This window comes from Rhinoraja longicauda, chromosome 25 (genome assembly GCF_053455715.1).
Source record: "Rhinoraja longicauda isolate Sanriku21f chromosome 25, sRhiLon1.1, whole genome shotgun sequence".
Classification (NCBI taxonomy): domain Eukaryota; kingdom Metazoa; phylum Chordata; class Chondrichthyes; order Rajiformes; family Arhynchobatidae; genus Rhinoraja; species Rhinoraja longicauda.
Window position 1 is genome coordinate 21439716 of NC_135977.1, and position 23853 is coordinate 21463568.

General features: G+C 39.7%; 1 protein-coding gene across 4 annotated transcripts; it reads right to left on the reverse strand.

Moving 5' to 3' along the window:
• Nucleotides 1–788: 788 nt before the first annotated feature.
• Nucleotides 789–23658, reverse strand: LOC144605928 (cell cycle checkpoint control protein RAD9B-like). Of its 4 annotated transcripts, none has more exons than XM_078421606.1 (11): nt 23418–23583; nt 22785–22855; nt 21175–21327; nt 17849–17963; nt 17159–17258; nt 15822–15928; nt 15593–15699; nt 10536–10600; nt 9734–9859; nt 5725–5983; nt 789–2517 (listed from the first exon to the last, which is right to left on the reverse strand). In XM_078421606.1, the coding sequence occupies exons 1-11, from the start codon at nt 23449–23451 to the stop codon at nt 2458–2460; spliced, it is 1197 nt and encodes a 398-aa protein (XP_078277732.1). In that variant the 5' UTR covers nt 23452–23583; the 3' UTR covers nt 789–2457. The 4 variants fall into 4 exon arrangements, with proteins under 4 accessions (XP_078277732.1, XP_078277733.1, XP_078277734.1 ...); XM_078421607.1 differs by having other exon boundaries at nt 789–2537; nt 21175–21247; nt 23418–23477; XM_078421608.1 differs by having other exon boundaries at nt 790–2537; nt 23418–23658.
• Between the last annotated feature and the right edge of the window lie 195 nt (nt 23659–23853).

A 23853-nucleotide genomic window follows, 5' to 3' on the forward strand; every position in this document is an offset into this window, starting at 1 on the left:
CCCCCTCAACTCCATCCAAGGACCCAAACAGTCTTTCCAGGTGAGACAAAGGTTCATCTGCACCTCCTCCAACCTCATCTATTGCATCCGCTGCTCTAGATGTCAACTTATTTACATCGGCGAAACCAAGCGCAGGCTTGGCGATCGCTTCGCTCAACACCTGCGCTCGGTCCGCATTGACCAAACTGATCTCCCGATGGCCGAGCAGTTCAACTCCCTCCCATTCTGACCTTTCTGTCATGGTCCTCCTCCAGTGCCATAGTGAGGCCCACCGGAAATTGGAGGAACAGCACCTCATATTTCGCCTGGGCAGCTTGCAGCCCAGTGGTATGAACATCGACTTCTCCAACTTTAGATTGTTCCTGTCCCTCTCTTCCCCTCCTCCTTCCCAGATCTCCCTTTATCTTCCTGTCTCCACCTATATCCTTCCTTTGTCCCGCCCCCCGACATCAGTCTGAAGAAGGGTCTCGACCCGAAACATCACCCATTCCTTCTCTCCCGAGATGCTGCCTGACCTGCTGTTACTCCAGCATTTTGTGAATACCTTCGATTTGTACCAGCATCTGCAGTTATTTTCTTATAATTTCCAGAGATGGTGCATTGCCTTGAATTTTGAAAATGGAATTCCTCATTACTCAAATTATTCAAAGTGACCAGCATTATGCTTTCATTACATGCTGTTGTATGTAATTACATACATTACAGTATTAACCAAATGTACATCCAATACTTCAATGTTAAATGCAATGTTTTCAAGGTTAACATTACTGTGACCTAAACCGTGGCTTGAATTCCAAAAGGAGAGCATTACATTCCAATATCTACATTTCAGTTTCATCTTGACATTCATCTTTAGCCAGCTGGTGATTCTAAATGTCAAATCTAAACATGGATTAGTAAAGTGTCAAGGTTAGGTGCTTGGCTCTCTCTATCCCTTGTTTCCAATATGCTATTTAATATTGAACTTTGCCAACTTCAATCATCTTTACAAAACCCTTTCCAAACTGGATGATGTAGAATATAAAAGTACTCGGGTATTGAATATGTAAGTAGCTGATTGTTCTGCATTTGTACTTTTTCATTGACACAAGTAATATGGATGGTGCAATTTGTACCATGTCCAAGTGAAACTATTTGAATTTTATTAAATCAGCAAATAGAGTACAATTTTAAAGCTGTAATCTTTTCTGCTGTGCATAGCAAAATGCTGCAGTGGTAATGCCAGACATCACGTGAATCTTATTTTAGTTTTGCAGGCTGAGGAGCTTCATTTATTTTCCTCTACCAAAGCCTGTATATATAATAGGCTAAATTGCATCCTCTGCTGTGCTTCTATTTTTAAACAATCATAGGACCAAGTTTGTTGCCAGTATTTTCCACTGCCCCCCATTAATTATCTTAATTTTGACATGTTCAAACCTTGTGCGTCATGCCTCATATGTTCAAATCTTTTTGGATGCTTATTAACAGCTGTCTTGATTGTTTTAATCTACTGAACTTACATGATATTGCATTTTAATTAGAAAAATATTTGCAATTGAACATCTCAAGTGTATAATGTATATGCCACCATTTACTGGTTATTCAGTTACCATTAGTATTATGCTGAGATTTTATTTGTAATATAATTTGAAACTAAGTAAAGTAGGCAACATTCTTAAACTCAAATTTTAGAAATGTATCAAGTCCTGAAAATTTGCTCCAGCAATCACCAGATCTTGTACTCTCCATGGGTCATTGGTTTAAGTTACACGTTTAATGTGAAGAAAAACCTTTTGCACTATTTAAATCAGTTAAGATCTTGCCACTACAAATCTTGCTAGTGGGTTTTGAAAGACTAAAATTCAAAAGATTATTGCATTAAATCAAATAATTGTCTTAATCTTAAACATCTTACTTCTTCCTTTGCTGTTAAAAGACAATTGGCTATTGTATAAAAAAAAGACAAATTTATTCAAACATATCATTAGAAAATGTTATAGTAATTAAAGCATTTAATTTTATTCACATTTGGTGAAAGTATAGTTGGAGATTTTATACAATTTGCAATAAGTTAAAAATGCAAATTGACTTGCATTTAATTTTTTTAAATTTGAACTTTGTTTTAACAAATTGTCTACCTGAGAACCGAGACAAATCTCAACTTGCGACTTTGAATTTGCCATTCTTAATGCTTAACATGAAGTCAATGATTGTGATGCTTTAAAACAAATTTCAATGCATCTAATTACTACTGTAAGTCCTTTCATAACATGCTGAACAAGAGCAGAATCAAATACAAAGTCCGTATCCCATAGTTGCAATGGTTCAGATCAGCAGGATTTTTGCTTCGCCTGTAAAGCTGCCCATTGGCTGTCCAGATCCTGAAGCTGTTGAGCAGATATTCCCAGGACTGTCACTCAGAGTTCTGAGAACTTTTGCCTGCGTTTTCCTTCCTTAATATCATCCTCCTCACTGTCATCTGCTAGGCTCACTAAGGATTGATGACTGTTCTTCTGATGTTTGCTTAACACAGCACTGAAGAATAGTGAACACAACTTTTTTGGGAAGAAATAGGATATTACAAACATTGTGAATCTTTAAATTTACATAATATTAAACATGTTAGAGGACATAACTTTCAAGTTTCTCAGGTCAGACTTTATAAGCAAGGACAGTGAACGCAAAATCAGAATTACTATCAAACTATGTAAATCATTGATTAGATTGGTTCACAAGAACCTGGTATAGGTATGCGGCCATTTGATTCGATGCCCACTTGCAAGTAGAGTAATGGCTGATTTTTGACCCAAGTGCCACATTTTCCTGCACTCATTCCATCTGCCTCAGTTTCTTAAATTCCCAAAAAACAAATCATATTCAGCAATTGAGCTAATTATTCATGATAAATTCCAAGGCTTCACTATCCTCTAGCGCAGCGTTTCTCAACCTTTACCCTTGTGGAACCTTTGAAATAACTTTCATGTCTCAGGAAACCCCTACATAAAAATTATTATATATCTTTATCATTAATTATTATATATAATTATATTATCTTTCTTTCATAAACTTAAAGTTCATAAGGCAAATAAAGGCAAACAGAACTAACCTTGGAGAGAGAGAGAAAACAGCACAAACTGTTCATAAACTAACAAAAACAAACAAACATACTTAATTTTTTTAAATTCACATAACATCCCTAATAGATGGGCAAAAATTACTAAAGAACGTGGGTGAATGAGGGACTGCCTGCACGCCAGGAAGCGCAGACAGGACTGATGGAGACCGTGCATGTGTCTGTACTCGAGTGAGTCACGTGTAAGGATACACAAATCCGTCACGTACAGCTCCTGTCCACCAGATACTAGAGGAACAAGATGGACCACTTAACCCAAAAAACCGTAGTATGTCATGGCGCCATTTTAGTAGGCAGAAACGTGCAGAAACATTTTAAAAGAAAAATAACAAAAATCTGTGAATTGATAGATGAGATATATTCTGCACTTTAATTGTATCACACATACTGTTCCCCTAAAACACTGATTTCACTACGAGGCATAACGGACAGCGGGTTTTGCTTACTAAAATGGCAGATGTTACGCTCCTTTGCATACTACACTCCAGTATAGGCGATTTCAAGAGTGGTCCCTCTTGTTCCTCTAGTATCTTTGCTGACCACTAAAGGCTGTTTCACACTGGCGCCATATAGACGTTGCTAAATATATTCCCTGATTATTATACTTTTAAATGATAAAACAGTTTGAAGACTTTATAAACCCAAGAATTTTCCAAGAATATGCTGTACGTGTATAATAAAATTACAAATATGAAATTAAACACAAAAATGACTCAAAAATGCATTTACATATAATTAGCCTATTTGTCTCAAAACCCCTAGCGACCTCTCACAGAACCCTAGGGTTCCTGGGAACCCCGGTTGAGAAATGCTGCTCAAGCGTATTTTGAATGGCCATTCCCTTGTTTTGTCAAAGTGACTGTCATAGTTTAGTAGGTTTGAAATTGAGATAATTGGATTGGTGGGAAAGTGGCCTTTTGACACTGAATCAACTATGATTTTATTGACTGACAATGGACTGGGGCATATGGCCTATTGTTCCATATCTATTTTTTGTCCTGAATCATTTAGGAATCCCCTCACTACATTCATTCAACTGTTGGGGCAGTAATTGATCAGAATAATTGTGTTTTGTATATACACAGGGCAAAACTAGGCACACTCCCTTGTCAGATAGATCTGAGGAATACTAGAATATCTTTGCCAAGGACAGTTAGTCCTGGATCATGGAGATACAAGGAACTGCAGATGTTGAAATCTTGAGCAAAACAAAGTGCTGGAGGAACTCAACATGTCACAGAAACATTCTAAGCAATCTATCGAGCCACCTCATCATATACCATCTGCCCCACCTGTGGCAAAGTGCAGATCATCAGCCACATTTCTAACCTGCAAGAAAACTTTTTATTCCCTACCTTCATGTACTGCTTTGGAAAAGTAAAAATAATTTAATATTTTAATTACATGTAGAAGCTGCTATTGTTTTCCCTGTAATAGTGCAGGAGTCTGTCCTGACCCCTGTCTCCAGTTCCTAGTGACTGGGAACGGGCATCCTCTCTGCTTCTTCCCTCATCTGTACCCTCTCCTACTACAACTACCCACTGGGAAATCAGGGACTACGCTCATTACCGAGCGCGATGCACATGATTAGATCCACTGTGGTGTTCCTACTAAATGATTCTATTGCCAGCTAGCAGTCACCTGCTCCATGTCAGTACAGAGCTGAGTGTTTGAGTGTGATTAGATATGACAGCCTCTTGCAGTGAGGTTACCAGCGGGAGAAGCTCATGTTGAAATATCACCAGATCATGTTTATATCTATCATGGGACCCCAGCAACCTTTCTAGGTTAGATGGAGTTTCACATGCACCTCCCCAAACCTAGTTTACTGCATCCTGTGCTCCCAATGTGGCTATCTATCCATCTGTGAGACCTAACCCCCCCCCCCCCCATCAACCCTTTACTTGTACCCTTTCCTCCAGCTTCACATTTCACTCTTCTCTGCTCATCTGACACCCTTGTCTCCTTTTCACCTGTAGCCTTTATCACCTGTTCCACCCATCTACTAACCAACCTTCTCACCTTTATCCACCTATCACTTGCCAGGCTTTGTCCTGTCCCCAGTTCTCTTTTCAAGCTTCCACCCCCCCCCCCCCCCCTCTACAATCAATCATGAAGAAAAGTCTCGACCCAAAACATCATCCGTTCCCCCAATACATGCTGCAGACCTGATGAGTTCTCCAGCACTTTGTGTTATGATTTTAGAGAAGCCCTTCCTTTTGAGTTTCAATACATAGCTCTTGGGCAAGGTAGTTGCTCGATTACTGACAATTTTTTAAATTGCTAATCGTAGAAAAGGTTTCACTACAAAAAAAAGTTGGAGGCTGGAAAGCTTCCAATAATTGGACGTATTCCAATCTAAAAGCTGGAATATAACATTTTCTGTGCTGGCTTGCAAAACAGCTTCTCTCGGGTCAAAAAATAGTTTTTTGGAGGCTAAACACGAGAGAAAGGAAGCTTGGTTCTGTTAGGGAAACATGAAACTAAATCAAATGTAGAGGCTACCTGTAGTATAATTCTAAATAGTCCAAAGTACATTATTTTTATTTTTATTTCAACGTTGTTTATTTCAACAAAAACATCTCATATTTTATAAACCAATACTCTACCTTTTTATTTGGTGGTGTTCCAGGCACCATTTCAGTTTCAACTCCATCCTCTAAGTAATTGCTAAACACAGAGGAAATCTTGACATTTTGATTTAGATTTTCTGTAAATCTGGGATTCCTGCAGTGGTCCTTTCTTTTCTGAATTTGGGACCGACCGTCTTTTTGTGTAGTGGTTACTATGGCTATTGCTGGTGAATTAATTTCTTCATTAATCAATTCATTCACATCTTCAGTCTGAATGTTTGGCTGATCATCACTGCTGGTAGAGAAATGTTAATGTTTAGTTTATTATTGTCACGTGTACTGAGGTACAGTAAAAAGCTTTGGTTTGCGTGCTATCCAGTTGAAGACAAAACTATACATGATTACAATCACAGTGCACATAAATGATAACGGGTTCAACATTTAGAGCAAGATAATGTTCGATTCACAGATGTACAATTAACGTATAAATATAGGATCCAGCAGCAATCTATAAAAGAGGACTTAAGTTTACATACTCAAATTTCTGAATAAAGTTTATTCCTCAGCCTTAATCTAGCCATCAGTTCACTAACAAGTGTGACATCCAATTTTCATTTAATCAATTTTGCAAATTACACTTTAATCTTAAATATTTCTGAAATTTACTTTTAATTTGATTTTACTATTCAGAGATGAAACAAAAACAGTAAAAAAATAATTTATAAATCAAAACATGGCAGGACTACACATTCAATGAGAGGAAATTGAGTGGTTTGAACCTTGGAGTATGTGTGCATATGTCAGTTAAAAAGTCATATTGGGTGCCTACTCTGAGAAACCGCAGCACAGAAGAGAAGGTAAATGTCTGTCTAGACGGTAATGTTTGAACTATACATAAAACTAGATAGGCCACAGTTTGAATGCTGCATACAGTTGTGGTCTGTCATTACTGGATGTCACAGAGAAAATTTATGAAGGTGTTTGGATAGGAAAGTTATAGTTATGAATGAAACCCAGATGTACTAAGGGTTGTTTTCTTTGGAATGTGAGATTGAAAGGTAAATTAACCGAGGTCACAAAGTGGAGCAGATTTCAGCAGTCTGAAGAAGGGTCCGGACATGAATCATCGCCTGTCCATGTTCTCGAGAGATGCTCCCTGACCCGCTGAGTCACTCCAGCGTTTTGTCTTTTTTTGTAAACTATCGTCTGCAGTTCCTTGGTGTCTACAACTTAAATGGGGTGTTTAAAAAGACAAAAAGGGCCAATATTAAATAAATAGGAAGGATCTAATTCTCTTAAGCAGAGGGATCAAAATCCAGGGCCTAGATTTAGAGTAACCGGCAGAAGAATTAATTGGGAGACAAGGAATATTCCAAAAAAGAATGTGCAGAGTCTGGAATTTGTAGTCTGTACAATTGGTAGTGGCATAAACCTTAAACATATCTATTGCTTGGATGTGTACTTGAAGAGTCAAGTCCTAAAAGACTACAGACAAGTGCTGAAGGCTGGGAATAGCATAAGCAGCTTTTTTTTGGCTGGCAACAGACACTACTGACCTCCTTCCCTGACTTCTGCCATTCCTCTTTACAATTGAAATAGGGTGAACATTCTCAAGTGCTTGAGTGTTTTTGCAATGGAATAACTAAACAATCAGGATTGTATATTTTCAGCCAGCTTTTTAAAAAAAATCAGTACAGGAATTTGAGCATGGTGGAAAATAAAATCATGTCAATGTCATATGATTTATTTTTATACTTCAGTAATGGAAATCTGGTTAGTGCAAATGTACTGATGGAGGCCTTGAAAAATTGCACTTTATTTTGCCTGTAGGTGGGCTGTATTGTCTAAAATTTTATCGCAACAAATTCAATATGATTAGCTGTTTACAATAGGGATGTCGTAAGCTTCACGTTAAATAGCAAAGAAGCAGCAACATTAATTCAAAATTATTTAAATGAAATAACAAAGAACTAGTTTATATTAAATAACAGGTGCTGGTTTATATCAAAGAAAAACAAAATGCTGGAGTAACTCAACGGATCTGGTAGCATCTATGGAGAACATGGGTAGGTGACATTTTGCTTCAAACTGATTGGGGGGGGGGGGAGAAAGAAAGCTGAATAAGAGGGGCAGAGCTTGACCAGTGATAGGTGAACACAAACAAGGTTTTTTTTGATAGGTTGATTGAGGGACGAAAAGGCTAGAGATGAAGACAGGTGTGAGCCTGAAAAGGATAAAGAGTTGCGAATTGTGAAACTCAAGAGTAGAAAAGTTGCAAATTATATAGCCATTGGAAGGGGTGCAGGAAGAGGGGAAGAGGCTAAACCAGCGCAAGGTCAGCCAGGGGTCGGGGCAGGGGAGCGAAAGGGGAGATGTTGGGGAAGAAAGGGGAGGGGGAAGGGGACTATTTGTGGGTTATAGATAAAATTGGATTAAAATGCAAATGTCAGAGGGTGTGAGAGGGGCAAAGTTTAAAGAAGATATACAGGGAAAGCTCTTTGTTTCACTGGGCTGAGTGCCTGGAACACACTGCCAGGGATAGTGGTGTAGCCAGGAATGATAGCATTTAAGATGCTTTGATAGGCACATGGATATCCCAGAAATAAGGGATATGGATCATGTGCAAGCAGAGATTAGTTTAACTTGGCAATGTGTTCGGCACAGACATTGTGGCCTATTCCTATGCTGAACTGTTTTATGTTCTATTTAACTACATGTTAGCTTGAATCCTAAAGAAAGCAGAATGAAAGGAAATTCAGGCATTGTTACCTGTAAGATCCACAAGAGAGAAACGTTTACCTGTAACACAGTTCTAGCAATTGTGGAATTCTTCGCCATAGAAGGCTGTGGAGGTCATCAGTGGATATTTTTAAGGCAGAGATAGATTCTTGATTAGCACAGGTGTCAGAGGCATTTTTTATCTGCAGACTATATTCTGCTTATTTCTCTTTTTCCACTACCTGGTGTATTTGTGTATAGCAATACAACAGGCAGTGCAAGGAAAAAATAAACTCATGTATTCAATTTGTACTCATGTTTTCAATCAAATACATCATTTGATTTGATCCAGGCAAATCATACTATTTGTGGAGGAAGGAGCTGCTGATGCTAGTTTACACGGAAGACACAAAATGCCGGAGTAACTCAGCGGGACAGGCAGCATCTCTGGATAGAAGGAATGGGTGACATTTCGGATCGAGACCCTTCTTCAGACTGAAGTCAGGGGAGAGGGAGACACAGAGATAAGGAAGTGTAAGGTGTGAGAAAGATAAATCAATGGGGATGAGGATCAACGTAAATGTAGGATAGATCATTGTTAGCTCTCGACAACAAAGCCAACATTGATAAAAGGTAATCGGGGACAGTCAGACTGGTTCGGAGATTCAGAGTGAAGCCCAGCGCAAATTGAAGGAACAGTACCTCATATTTCGCTTGGGCAGCTTACACCCCCAGCGGTATGAATATTGACTTCTCTAACTTGCTTTCCCTCTCTCCATCACTCCCCCTTCCTGGTTCTCCGACCAGTCTGACTGTCCCCGATTACATTTTAACTCTGTTGGCTTTGTTGTCACCTAGCTAACAATGATCTATTGTACATTTTCATTGATTCTCATCCCCTTTGATGTCTTGTTCCCACACCTTACACTTCCTTATCTCTATCTCCCTCTCCCCTGAATTTCAGTCTGAAGGGTCAACCTGAAACGTCACCCATTCCTTCTATCCAGAGATGCTGCCTATCCTGCTGAGTTACTCCAGCGTTTTGTGTCTAAATCATTGGATCAATCAAATCATGTATAGTATGATTTGATCAAGCAAAGTTTTCAGGATCACAAGTAACAATAATAAACAATAATAAACCAAAACATTTCCTTTACAATAGAGGGTGAACATATCAGTTAAACAGAACAAAACAATAGTAGGAACCAGGAACTGCAGATGCTGCATTACAAAAATAAAAGGAAATAATAGTTAGGGAAATAAAGCGTCAAAGGATATTTCAGTTAACTAGATTATAACAGTCAAAGGTTTATCTACAATTTCTTACCTCCTATTGCCAAAGGCCTTTAAGTTCTGAGTGTGCTGTGATGATGCCTGGCTCCCTATGTCAGTTAACGTAGCCAGTACGAAAATACCTTCAAGCATCATATTATCAATAATAAATGCAATTGGCCTGTAAAAATCAAATGGATAAAAAGACTAATTTCATGAAGATAAACCTTACCTCATCGACAAAACTGCCTGAACTGGCATTCAGATGCAAACCATTTCATGCTGCATCTCTGAACTAAACATTTAGAAAATAACATCTCAAAATCATGTAATTAGCAGAAACATTATGTTCTTATGAACAAAAATGAGCTTAGAAGAATATTAATGCTTAATTATTCTGTGCCAAGGGCTCCAGATAGGAAGAGTTGGTGATTCAAGTGTTGATGCTTTTATAATTGCTCTTTGACTTAATCAGAATATCAATGAACTGACCAAGTGAGCAAGAAGTGAGCAAAGTATGAAGTAGTAGATTTGGGATGGGTAATGAGGCAGTCGAAAGGAATATTTTAGTGCAAATTCACAGGTTGCTGAAAGTTACTTGACATACTGTTAAGGTGATTCAGAAAGCTGTAAAATATTTAGCCATGGTTATACAGAAGATGTATAAAAGGCTCACACACTGTTTGAGCACTATGTACATTTCAGGCACATCACATGAATGTTACCAAGGTTGGAGAATTTTACTTATGAGGAAAGACAGGCTTGGCAGGGATTGTTTTCTTTAAAACGAAGAATCCCAAGGGGAGATGGAATTGATTTGCATTCAATTTTGCAATTGCTGTAGAAAATAAGCTTACTTCCCAGCTGTTCCAAAATGGGCTGATATAGAAAGGCTCATAGATTCAGCAAATGCCAGAAGACCCTTCAATACAAAAAAATATAATTTATATTTAGCAAAACTTCATACCATAAACTTTTAAAATAATATGCGCTTTTTTTGCAGTGTAGTACAAAACAATATAATAGAACAACATCTTGAACTGAAACAAATGTTTTTTTTCCAACTATAGTGATTTCATATTGCTCTGAAATCAACCAATACGTTACCGGATGACCAATAACAAATTACAGTAAGTGAAGATCCAGTTCAAAACACAAATGCTGGAATAATACAATGCAGATATAATATAATGGGAAATGAATCATTTACTCTTCAAATTTTATGCTATGGTTGTTTAACTAACGAAGAGAATTTTTTGAACATGATATTTATTTTAAAAACTGCTGTGTAGCATTAAAATTTATGCACAGCTTCGAGCTTGGATTGCTGCCTCGTTAATCAAATATCCAAATTGTTTTTACATGTTATAAACATAATTAAGAATGCATGAATGAAGTATTATTGTGTAAGGTACTAAATACTGCTTATGTCTGTGAAACCAGCTATAACAAAAAATGGTGTAAAAAATGGAAATGAATGTAAATGTAGCAATAAATATGTGTTGCAATGACTTTTTCTTGGTAGGGGGAAAGAAGTATTAATTTAAATAGTATTTAAACTTTATAAAGCATAAATTGGAAACATTAATAACTATTATTGCTAAGAGCAAACTGCACAACATAGTATGCGAGCTGCAGCCTAAACAGAAATTAAATGCCCATTTAAAGGCAGAATATATGTGGCAGACCTGCTGAAGTATTAAATCCTGCGTCTCCAATTTATCCCTCGGGCGAGAAAGATTAGTAACATTTGCCAACCCACAAGCTAACTTCAAAACAATCTCACCTTCTTGAATGACACAGTTCTAACAAAGATAAATTACTTGTTTTCCAATATAACACCTAGACTACGCTCTGGTCAAAGAGCATCACACCCATTACTGGAATGTTATTCAAGCCTTTATAAAGTGCATTATTTGTAGATGTGTTGTCACGAAAGCGAAGGCTGCAAGTCTGTTCTAAAATAGAACGTTCTGAGTCTTGTTTGATTTTTTTAACTTCATTTTGTGCCTCTTTGGATGCATCCTTTATGTGGAGAAGGAGCCTTTAATTCCAATTCCTTCTGGACATCAAGAATGCCAAAGAGGCATAACATTATTATTTTTTTAATCAAAAGAACAGAACTCTATTCAGCAGAAAAAATTATGATATCATTCCAAAGCATTTTTAACTTGTAAATGTGCTGTTATTTCTTTAAAAACTCTAAGCTGAAGTTGAACGTAAGTTGTACAAAACACAAATTGCTGGAGGAACTCAGCAGACCAGACTGTGTCTCTTGATGAACTCATGAACATTGAATTCTCTAATTTCAAGTAACACTCTCCTTACCCCCCCCCTTCTCCAGCACCCCCACCCCAGTGCGCACACATTTCTTCTACCTTCTCCCACCACCCCAGTTTCCGTGTTTCTTCCCCCTCCTCAGTCTGTTCATCTCTAATCCTTCACCAAATTCTGTTACCTATCTTCACCGAAGAGGTTGTCACTTAAATATGCCAACACTGCAATTTCAAAACAAGGAAGGGACAAAACAGTCGTAGCTGACAGCGACCACGTCTCTTATTTTTTGTATAGCTGGCTTCTTCCAGACTTTCCCTGGTGATGAAAGCTTTTCAATGTTCACAGTCGCTGCCGCGTGAGAACAGATTGACAATCTCTGCCCAAAAAGAGGCATTTTCATGTAGACAAGCAAAGCGTATTCAAGAATTTGCAGTCTGCAGCCTGGCCCATGGTGCAAGCTGATACTGATAGGATCCACATTGTCTTATGTGGTACACACAAGGCCTTTCATTTTTATGAACAGAAAGGGGCGAAATTGATGTACTGCCACAAACAAATTGTTAGCTTAGCAGCCATCATAATAATTTCATTTTGTGGAAGTTCCCTGGGGCACTAATCTTGGTCCAAAATTGCAACTGAGCAAAAAACATGATCACTCTGTGATTCTGATCCAGAATACTTACACATTGCACTTACAGTGAAGACTATGCTGTCATAGTTTTGGCTTAGTCGCCTTTGTCACCATTTATCAGGAACAAGTTAAAAAGCAAAAGCACAAAAGGTTGAGAAAAAACCACAGGAAATGAAGGAACACGAGAGAATGATACAATACAGTCCCGATTGCCTAAACTGCACATGTTCAAACATGCCAAAATGAGTTTTATAGAGTCAAAGTCATACAGCGTGGAAACTGGCCCTTCAGCCCAACTTGCCCACGGTAACCAACATGCCCCATCTACACTAGTCCCACCTAACCATGCTTGGCCCATAACCCTCAAAACCTATTCTATCCATGTACCTGTCCAAATGTTTCTTAAATGTTAGAAAATAACTGCAGATGCTGGTACAAATCGAAGGTATTTATTCACAAAATGCTGGAGTAACTCAGCAGGTCAGGCAGCATCTCAGGAGAGAAGGAATGGGCGACGTTTTGGGTCGAGACCCTTCTTCAGACTGATGTGAGGGGGGCGGGACAAAGGAAGGATATAGGTGGAGCAACAGGTAGTGTAAGAAAATAACTGCAGATGCTGGTACAAATCGAAGGTATTTATTCACAAAATGCTGGAGTAACTCAGCAGGCACAAAATGCTGGAGTAAATCAAATGTTATGTTAGTACCTGCCTCAACTACCTCATCCGGCAGCACATTGCATATACCCACCACTCTGTAAAAAAGTTACCCCTCGCATTCCAATTAAATCTTTCCCCCTTCACCTTAAACCTATGTCCTCTGGTGCTTGATTCCCCTACTCTGGGCAAAAGACTATGCATTTACCCAATCTATTCCTTTCATGATTTTGTTTACCAGATCTATTATTTTCACGATTTTATTCCCAACCACATCCCAACTATCACCAAAAGCAATTTCCATTGTACAATACTCATACAAGGATCTATCTGGGCATCAAGAATATATCCAAGGTGCCAACCTAACATTTCTAAACCTGTCACTTTTTTAGTTGAGAAGTCAGAGTGGAAGATGAAAATAATCTGCAATGATTCAGTTCTGAACAAAAAATATTAAATATCATGAATCGGTTAGAAAAATGCATAGTTGATTGATCAAAAAGGCAGGAATTGTGAAACATTTGTTATTTTACTCCTGTGGGTATTAATTAAAATGACATTACCTACATAATTAAAAGCACTCGCAGAGTAGTACTCTCAATGTAAAGTATACCACTGAATATCACAAAGCCTCCTACCATGTAATACAAAGCCTAATTTTAACCTTATTCACAATGCTTCATGGGGACTTTCTATTTCAGAGCTTTCTCCTGAGGGGCTGCTCCACAGATGTCAGCAAGCAGCCTCATGTAGTCAGCAATAATCACCATTCTTTTCAATCTCAAGTTCAGCTGACGTTACTGTGTACCCAACTAACTGAATTTTTGTTCTGTCCCCCCCCCCACCCCCCCGAGAATCACAAGATGTCCTCTGCATGAACTTCTGTTTGATTAACTCCGCGGAGGCACCAATTACCTTACAAATGTGTCACCTGCAACACTGTAGGAAGTTAAACAAAGTACAAAAATAGCCTGGACCCACATGCTGACGCTTCCAAGTAAAATATTGTTCAATATTACCTTAGCTAAAAAGGTTGCCTTGATCTCCCGGTGGCTGAGCACTTCAACTCCCCTTCCCACTCCCAGTCTGACCATTCTGTCATGGGCCTCCTCCAGTGCCATAGTGAGGCCCACCGGAAATTGGAGGAACAGCACCTCATATTTCGCTTGGGCAGCTTGCAGCCCAGCGGTATGAACATTGACTTCTCTAACTTTAGATAGTTCCTCTGGCCCTCTCTTCCACTCCCCCTTCCCAGTTCTCCCTCTATGTTCCTGTCTCCCTCTATCTTCCTGTCTTCCTATATCCTTCCTTTGTCCCGCCCCCCTGACATCAGTCTGAAGAAGGGTCTCGACCCGAAACGTCACCCATTCCTTCTCTCCTGAGATGCTGCCTGACCTGCTGAGTTACTCCAGCAATTTGTGAAATAATTAGCTAAAAAGATGATATCCTTGATATTTTTCTTTTGCAGACTCCCATAAAACAAGATGCATACCACCTATTTAGAGACTGTGTCATCTTGTTTTATCGATTGCACAATGTAAAGCACAACATGTAACATTAACGTTCAATGTATCCAATTAAAACAACTGTCTTCGAGTTCCCTTGGATGTGGCTTTTTCTTCAATACACATTTTACTGTGGTAAACTCCAATTAAAACAATTAAAAGCTACACCACTCTCTTTGAGCATGAACCTTCCAAGTACTGTTGGTTAGACATGTAATAAAAATTATGTCGTGTTTAGTTTATTGTCACATGTACCGAGGTACAATGAAAAGCTCTTTGCTTTGTGCTAACTAGTCAGTGGAAAGACTATGCATGTTTACAATCAAGCCGTCCACAGTGTACAGATACATGAAAAAGGGAATAACATTTAGTGCAAGATAGTCTGATTAAAGATAGTTCGACGGTCTGCAATGAAGTAGATAATAGCTCAGGACCACTCTCTAGTTGTTGGTTGGATGGTTCAGATGCCTTATAACAGCTGGGAAGAAACTATCCCTAAAGTAGCATCTCAAAGTTTTTATATAAATCATTTCTAAAACCCAAGATGTGGACTAAACAGCTTATACGATAAATCTGACTTTCATACACCCAATCATATAGGGAAGTGTAGATGAACTTAAGAAACCACAATTGCCCGTTTTAATGAAAAGAATAAATCCCTTATGAAAAACCCTCAGCATAAATATTCTTCGTGTATTTAATCCATCCATTTATAATTGAAAGAATTCAATGCCACAGACATACTGAAAAGTGATCTGATTTGGGCCCATTGGATTGAATTTCATGTGATTTTGTGATACCAAATTCAGAAACATCAATATACAATAACAAAATTAAGTTCCATACCCTAAGCTCCTTCAAGCAGAATGTTATCTCAGCATCAACTCCAATTTGCAGATATTCAAACTCATTGGGTTTTAAACTCACTTCAGTTTGCATTACTTTTGAGAAATCTGTACATAAACAAGAAAAGTCTACATAAGGTGAGAATTAAAAGACCGTTATCTCTTTTAGCTGATAATTGAACTCTATTCCATTTGCATTGGAAACAATCGATTGGTGACAATCGAATTACCTTTGTCTTCATCTACATAGCTCTTGAAGAAAGCTTTCACAGGAGTTACAGTCAATGTAATTTCTTCTTGAGTCATTGGAAAATGAATGGCAACGTCAGCCAGAAGCCTTAAAAAAAATCACATGCATCATTTTATTTTGATGAAGTATTTATTGATTCTCAAGACAGGTCTTCATTTATACTCCCACATGTCATAGTTTTCATATTTTTCCAACACAATTCCCATTATTTTCAAGAGCACGTACTTTCACATTTCATTGGTGCTTCACTAATACTTAATAACAGTGGCGCTCAATGCAAGGAACAAGAGGGAAACTTGGCCCCAAGTTAAAGGTAAACAGCATTAAAATGCAATACTGGAAAGCAGAAACCAGAAAATGATGTATATACTTAGCAGGTTCAATCAACATAGTATGAGTTACAAGGAGAAGGTGGACAAACTTGGATTGTTTTCTCTGGAGCATTGGAGGTTGAGCATTGGAGGGGAAATCTAATAGAAGCGTATAAAATTATGAGAGGCATTGATAAGGTAGACAGGCAGAACCCTTCCCCCTTCCCCCGGTGAAAATGTCAAAGACCACAGGGCTTAGGTTGAAGGTGAGAGGGGCAAAGTTTAAAGTGTGTGCAAAGATGTGCAGACAAGTTTTCTTTGACACACAGAGGGTGCCTGGAACAGGCTGCCGGGGTGGTGGTGAGGCAGATAAAATAAGGGCATTTAAGAGGCTGTTAAATAGGCACATGTATATGCAGGGAACGGATGGAAATGGATCACTTGCAAGAAGAGGAAATTATTTTAATGTGGCATCATATTCAGTATGGCTATTATAGGTCGATGGGCCTGTTCCTGCGTTGTATTGTTCTATGTAGCACTGGCATGGTCACAATTCAGATAATACTAGAAATACTCAGCAGGGCAGGCCGCATCTGTAGGAAGATAAACGGAGAGCTGACATCTCAAGTTGAAGAATTCCCAGCATTCTGTTTTTAATTCAGATTTCCAGCATCCGCAGTTTTTTTAATTTCCAGGTTTCAGTTGTTAACCAGCAGAACAGTCAACAGGGTCTGTTTCTGTCTTGAAGGTGTCAGCATTGAGAGCACACCTCAACATTTACAGCCGTTGTGTCAGTGAAGAGATTGTTAACTTAGTATTTGTATGCCAGGCCCTTTTGAGATATTGGTGTGCCTGAATTTTTAGGTTTTGCAAATTTCCAATCTATGGATCTACTAAAATGCCACATGGAGTTTGCCCCTTACTTGGCTTAAATTTTCTTCACAATAGTAATATTTATCTCCACCCATTATAGTTTATTCCACTTGTAGTGCATGATTGTTCCTACCTTGCATGAGATCGCACTATATTTGGGCATAACTGTTTCGAAAACACTGCCTGTAGGGTCTCACACTCTTGAAATGCCAAATGGTGAGCTTTAGTGATTCCTGTAACCAGAAAAACAGTAAGTCACGGAACAAAAACAGGCAAAAAACTAAAATAAATGCATCACTTGACAGCTGCCACTCTTATAGACCGTGAACAGAGAATTATTATTTTATCTCCAGGAGTTACTGGAAAAAATTGTAGTTAAAAAGTAGCTTTCACACTGTCAGAATGCTCTATTACATAGCCAATGAAGTACTTCTGGAACTGTCATTAGAAGGCCATTAGTTTATGCAGCACTCAAGACCCCAGTGTATAATCAAGGATGACATTTCTGAGTATCAATAAGCAAATGCTTCCTGCCCATAGTGTCAATTTACACATGTCAAACTAAACTCTCGGGTTCTACTGACTCACCCATGTCACAGTTTACAGCACTTTCACCTTCAAATCAGAAGGCAGCTCAGTTCTCCCTCCAAAGGCTGGAGCACAAAATCTTTTTCAATGCTCTAATAGATTATTGGAGTGGGAGTTGAGGTACTATTCTTTTACATGAGTTATTTAGCTATGGCCCCATCTCCTCTATCAGGTCGATTTAAAAAAAATGACACCATGAAATCTCAAGACACGTTTAGTAAATTTGTTTTCATACCGTGTTTGCAGCAGAACTGAAAAACAACTCGGCAGTCCTGTGAATTTACATAAATCTTGCATTTCTCCACATTCCTCTCTAACGTAGTTAGGCACCGAAACATTGGAAGAACATACTGAGTAAAAGAACAAAAAAAAAACGTAATCTGTATCTCACTCAAGGCTTGAGAAATTTTAGGTTTTAAAATATTTTCAGGGGGCGAGAATTTGCAGAAAGAAACATGCAGATATGCTGTCAAAAATCATATTATAGTTTGAATTTAGACACCAGGATATTATGTTTCCAACTTAAAAATAAGAGGTTATATAAAGATTATTTTTCAAAATTCAGCCAATGCCATATTTCGTCCCAAGATTTAATGTGGTAATAAACTATTGTGATTCGACCTAAACAGAATAAAAGATCATAGGACATTATAAATTACAGATCATACATTAAACTAACATGAACATCTTGCCCTCTAGCTAACACCAAGGAAACAATATTAACATAACATTGCTAGGCACTGTACCAACTTGCCTCAAACACATTGTAAACAGGGTGTACGGAGAAACCGAAATTTCATTGTTTAAATTCTATTTAAATGATTGTTTAAATTCTATTTCAACAGGAACATTATTTAGTCACCATGCTAAATGGGGGGGGGGGTATTGACATGGATAGTAAACTGGTTGGCAGACAGGAAGCAAAGAATAGGAATAACCCCAGTTATTTACAATATATATTAACAATTTAGACAAAGGAATTAAATGTAAATTCTCCAAGTTTGCAGGTGACACAAAGCTGGGTGGCAGTGTGAGCTGCGAGGAGGATGCTATGAGGCTGCAGGGTGGCTTGGATAGGTTGGGTGAGTAGGCAGATGCAGTATAATGTGGATAAATCTGAGGTTATCCACTTTGGTGGCAAGAACAAGAAAGCAATTATCAGAATGTTTAGGAAAGAACTTCATCTACAATGACTTCCGTTTTCCAGGCCCCCACCCCCTCATCTTTACTATGGATGTCCAGTCACGCTACACCATCTCTCACCAGGAAGGCCTTAAAACCCTCCGTTTCTTCCTCAACCACAGGACCAGCCAATTTCTGTCTACTAATACTCTCCTCTACTTAGCAGAGCTGGTCCTTATCCTCAACAACTTCTCTGACTCCTCCAAATCCAAGGCGTAGCTTTGGGCACTTGCAAGGGCCCTAGCTATGCCTGCCTCTTTGTAGGGTACAAGCAACAATCACTGTTCCAGGCGTACACTGGCCTAATCCCCGAACTCTACCTCCGCTACATTGACGATTGCATCGGTGCTACCTCCTGCACCCATGCAGAACTTACTGGCTTCATCAACATCATGACCAATTTCCATCCTGCACCCAAATTCACTTGGAGCATCTCTACTGTTTCTGGATACACCGTCTCCATTACAGGAGACAAACTATTGACTGACATCTACTACAAACCCACTGACTCCCACAGCTATCTAGACTACACTTCTTCCCACCCTGCTTCCTGAAAGACTCTATCCCTTACTCCCCATTCCTCAGTCTACACCGCATCTGCGCCCAGATTTTCCATACCAGGCCATTGGAGATGTCCTCATTCTTTAGGAAATGGGAGTTCCTCTTTTCCATTATAGATGAGGCTCTCATTAGGGTCTCCTCAATATCCCACAGCTCCGCTCTTGCTCCCCCTCCCCCCATTCATAACAAGGACAGATTCCCCCTTGTCCTCACCTTCCACCCCATCAGCTGCAGCATACAGCATATAATCCTCCAACATTTTCACCACCTCCAACGGGATCCCACTACTGGCCACATCTTCCCATCTCCACCCCTTTCGGCTTTCCGCAGAGACCGTTCCCATCGCAACTCCCTAGTCAACTCGTCCCTTCCCACCCAAACCACCCCCTCCCCAGGTACTTTCCCCTGCAACCGCAGGAGATGCAACACCTGTCCCTTTACCTCCTCCCTTGACTCCATCCAAGGACCCCGACAGTATTTTCAGGTGAGGCAGAGGTTCACTTGCACCTCCTCCAACCTTATCTACTGTATCCGCTGTTCAAGTCCTGTACATCGGCGAGACCAACTGCAGGCTCGGCATTCGTTTAGCTGAACACCTCCGCTCAGTCCACCTTAACCTACCTGATCTCCCGGTTGCTCAGCACTTTAACTCCCCCTCCCAATCCCAATCTGACCTTTCTGTCCTGGGCCTCCTCCATTGTCAGAGTGAGACCCAGCGCAAATTGGAGAAACAGCACCTCATATTTTGCTTGGGTAGCTTACACCCCAGTGGTATAAACATTGACTAACTTCAAATAGCCTTGCTTTCCCTCTCTCTCTATCCCCTCCCCATTCCCAGTTCTCCCACCAGTCTTACTGTCAAAGTCTGACTACATTCTACTCTGTCCCGCCCACTCCCCTGACATCAGTCTGAAGAAGGGTCTCGACCCGAAATGTCACCCATTCCTTCTCTCCAGAGATGCTGCCTGTCCCGCTGAGTTACTCCAGCATTTTGTGTCTATTATCAGAATACAATACAATATCTTTTATTGTCATTGTGGTGGTGTCAGATCAGGAAAAGGGGAGGTGCAACAAGACCTGGGTGTCCTTGTACCTCAGTCACTGAAAGTAAGCATGCAAGTACAGCAGGCAGTGAATAAAACAAATGACATGTTGGCCTTCATAGCGAGAGGATTTGAGTATAGGAGCAAGGAGGTCCTACTGCAGTTGTAAAGGTCCCTGGTAAGACAGCACCTGGAGTATTGTGTGCAATTTTGGTCTCCTAAATTGAGGAAGGACATTCTTGCTATTGAGGGAGTGCAGCATAGGTTCACCAGGTTAATTCCCGGGATGGCGGGACTGACATATGATGAAAGAATGGATCGACTGGGCTTATATTCACTGGAATTTAGAAGGGGATCTTATAGAAACATATAAAATTCTTAAGGGATTGGACAGGCTGGATGCAAGAAAGATGTTCCCAATATTGGGAGAGTTCAGAACCAGGGGTCACAGTTTAAGAATAAGTGGTAGGCCATTTAGCACTGAGATGAGGAAAAACTTTTTACCCAGAGAGTTGTGAATCTGTGGAATTCTCTGCCACAGAAGGCAGCAGAGGCCAATTCACTGGATGTTTTCAAGACAGAGTTAGATATAGCTCTTGGGGCTAACGGAATCAATGGATATGGGGAGAAAGCAGGAACGGGGTACTGATTTTGGATGTTCAGCCATGTTCATATTGAAGGCGGTGCTGGCTCGAAGGGCCGAAAGGCCTACTCCTGCACCTAATTTCTATGCTTCTATGTTGTAGTCTTTAGCTTCGGAAAACCCAAACTATACCTTAATTGCCATCTTACAGTTGAGGGGTACAACCTCATCTTCAGAGGTTTCCTGGTGCTGCTTGTTACCCCTGCTGTAATGCACGAAGAAGAGGGGAGAAAATAAAAAACAAGCATATGCTGATCCAGAAGAATTAACCGATCTCAGTGCAAGCTGCAAAACAAAACATTAAATGATTATCTATTCTAGAATATAGCAGAAAAATATTCAAAAACACTTTGACCAGTTAAATGAATGAGTATATTGTATTTAAAGAGATTCATATTCAACGTGCAGAATATTAATTGTTTCCTATTTAAGGAAGTGATGCCTTAAATATTTAAATCATCAAATGCCTAATCAAAAATTATCTCTTTTTTTTTTAAATCATTTGTTTCTTTTAAAGAGGTACAGCATGGAAACAGGCCCTTTAGCCGACTGAGTCAATGCTATCAATCACCTGTTCACACATTCTGTTATTCCACTTTCTCATCCACTCCTTACAAACTAGGGGCAATTTAGAGGTTAATTAACCTACAACCCCGCACATGATTGGGATGTAGAGGAAAAATGGAGCACCCAGAGGAAACCCACATGGTCACAGCAAAAACATGCAAACAGCTCAGACAGCATTTGAGGTCAGGATCGAACCTAGGTCTGGCACTGTCAAGCAGCAGCTCTACTAGCTGACTCAAGGTGAAGTTCAGTTCTTTATCATCATCATATCATCATATACATACAGCCGGAAACAGGCCTTTTCGGCCCTCCAAGTCCGTGCCGCCCAGTGATCCCCGTACATTAACACTATCCTACACCCACTAGGGACAATTTTTACATTTACCCAGCCAATTAACCTACATACCTGTACGTCTTTGGAGTGTGGGAGGAAACCGAAGATCTCGGAGTAAACCCACGCAGGTCACGGGGAGAACGTACAAACTCCTTACAGTGCAGCACCCGTAGTCAGGATCGAACCTGAGTCTCCGGCGCTGCATTCGCTGTAAAGCAGCAACTCTACCGCTGCGCTACCGTGCCGCCCATTACTTTGATATAAATAGCCATTTTCCAATCAGAATCTTAAAATGACTCATATTGTGGCTGAGCCATGTTATCTTGAGCACATTTAAGTTATGAAAGTATAGTTTGCAAATGTCCTGAACATGGCAGCAAGCAGCAACGAAATTTGAACTCATCTTCGACATCAATGTGACATAGCAGTTAATCAATTGCTGGGTAGAGAACAAACACCACCAGAGCCCCAAGGCCAACATTCTAGCCAAATTTTGCAAGAAAGATTGGAGGGCCGAATAATGGTGAGAATGGAACAAGGGCAATTGATTACGAAACGTCCAATCTATTCCACACATATTTTGTTTTGTTTACAATTTATTTACTTGAGCCAATTCTAGTTGTAACTCCCCCACCTATGAAGTAGAATCAGTAAAAGAGATGCAAAGCTTACAGTCCACCATCCAATGTATCCAACCCACAATACACGTCTCAATTCAGACATCATCATATATAGTAAAATATTAAAATCAGAACATTTAGAGAAGGTATGCTTCACCCAACATGAATTACCTTCCCATCCCGTCAGTGTCACAAAAATATTATTAATATCCACAACTTACACCATTTTCTAAAGGATCGAGCCATAACTCATCACCAATTTTGGATAAGGCGTGGATTGCTTTTCCAAACGCTGTAAAGAAAGATAGCATTTTTCATGACTAAACATTATCCACTGATTCATTTTCCAGCACCGTTTAACAAACTCAGTTGTTGTAGTATGAAACAAAGCCACATATAACACAGAAAAATTTATTATAGCAAATACAGCTGACTGTAAATTAAATCTTTTGCGCACCACCTGGAATTATTTATACAAAAGGGTGACATCTGATATCACAAAACTGTGCCAATTTTATATCAGATGTCAAGTAAAGAAAGCATAGGATAAGAATATAAATCCTAAGATTTCACCTTTAATGGTGATTAAAAATATGACTTCTGACAATTCTGAGAACGGATCCAAAGGGCCAAGAGTACCCCAGAAGTTATTTAAAATATAGCTGATGCAAAGGCTTAGAGAATTAATAAATCTTAAAACAAAATTATGATTTTCGCATCCGAAGTTATTTGAAAAGACTGATTAAATCTGCTGCTGAAGAAGATATTATATTCCTATGAACAACTGCAGTATAGATACCATTTTTAAAGATTAAACATATTTGTTCTATTAATGTCAATATTTTGAAATCTACCTCTCAGGTTGTTTGCGGGAATTATGCATTTCATGGTGCCGGCAACTGTTTTGATGTGTTCGTGTTTCACCTGTTGGCAACACAAACGACAAACCTTGATTTCAACAAGCGAGTGAGTGCAATGATTTGAAGATTGATCTTGAATGTGGCATTGTGTTTCCTCTTGGGTGCCCCAGCCCCTCGTGCTTCCCGGGCCGCTGCAAAGCAAAAGCTTCCATGACAGCGTTGTCGTTGGCGCGCTTCAAACGCCATTCGCGCGCGAGCGCCGACGCCCGCGCAGGACAGCGTGACCCCTGACCCCCAGAGCCACCGCGCCCGCCGGTCCCCCGCCCACGGACCGGCAGTTTGGGGAGCGCGTGCGCGTGCGCGACTCCCGGTGGTTTGCGCGGGAGAGTCCGCCCCTCGCTCGCTCGGATCCCGGTTGCCATGGTGACGT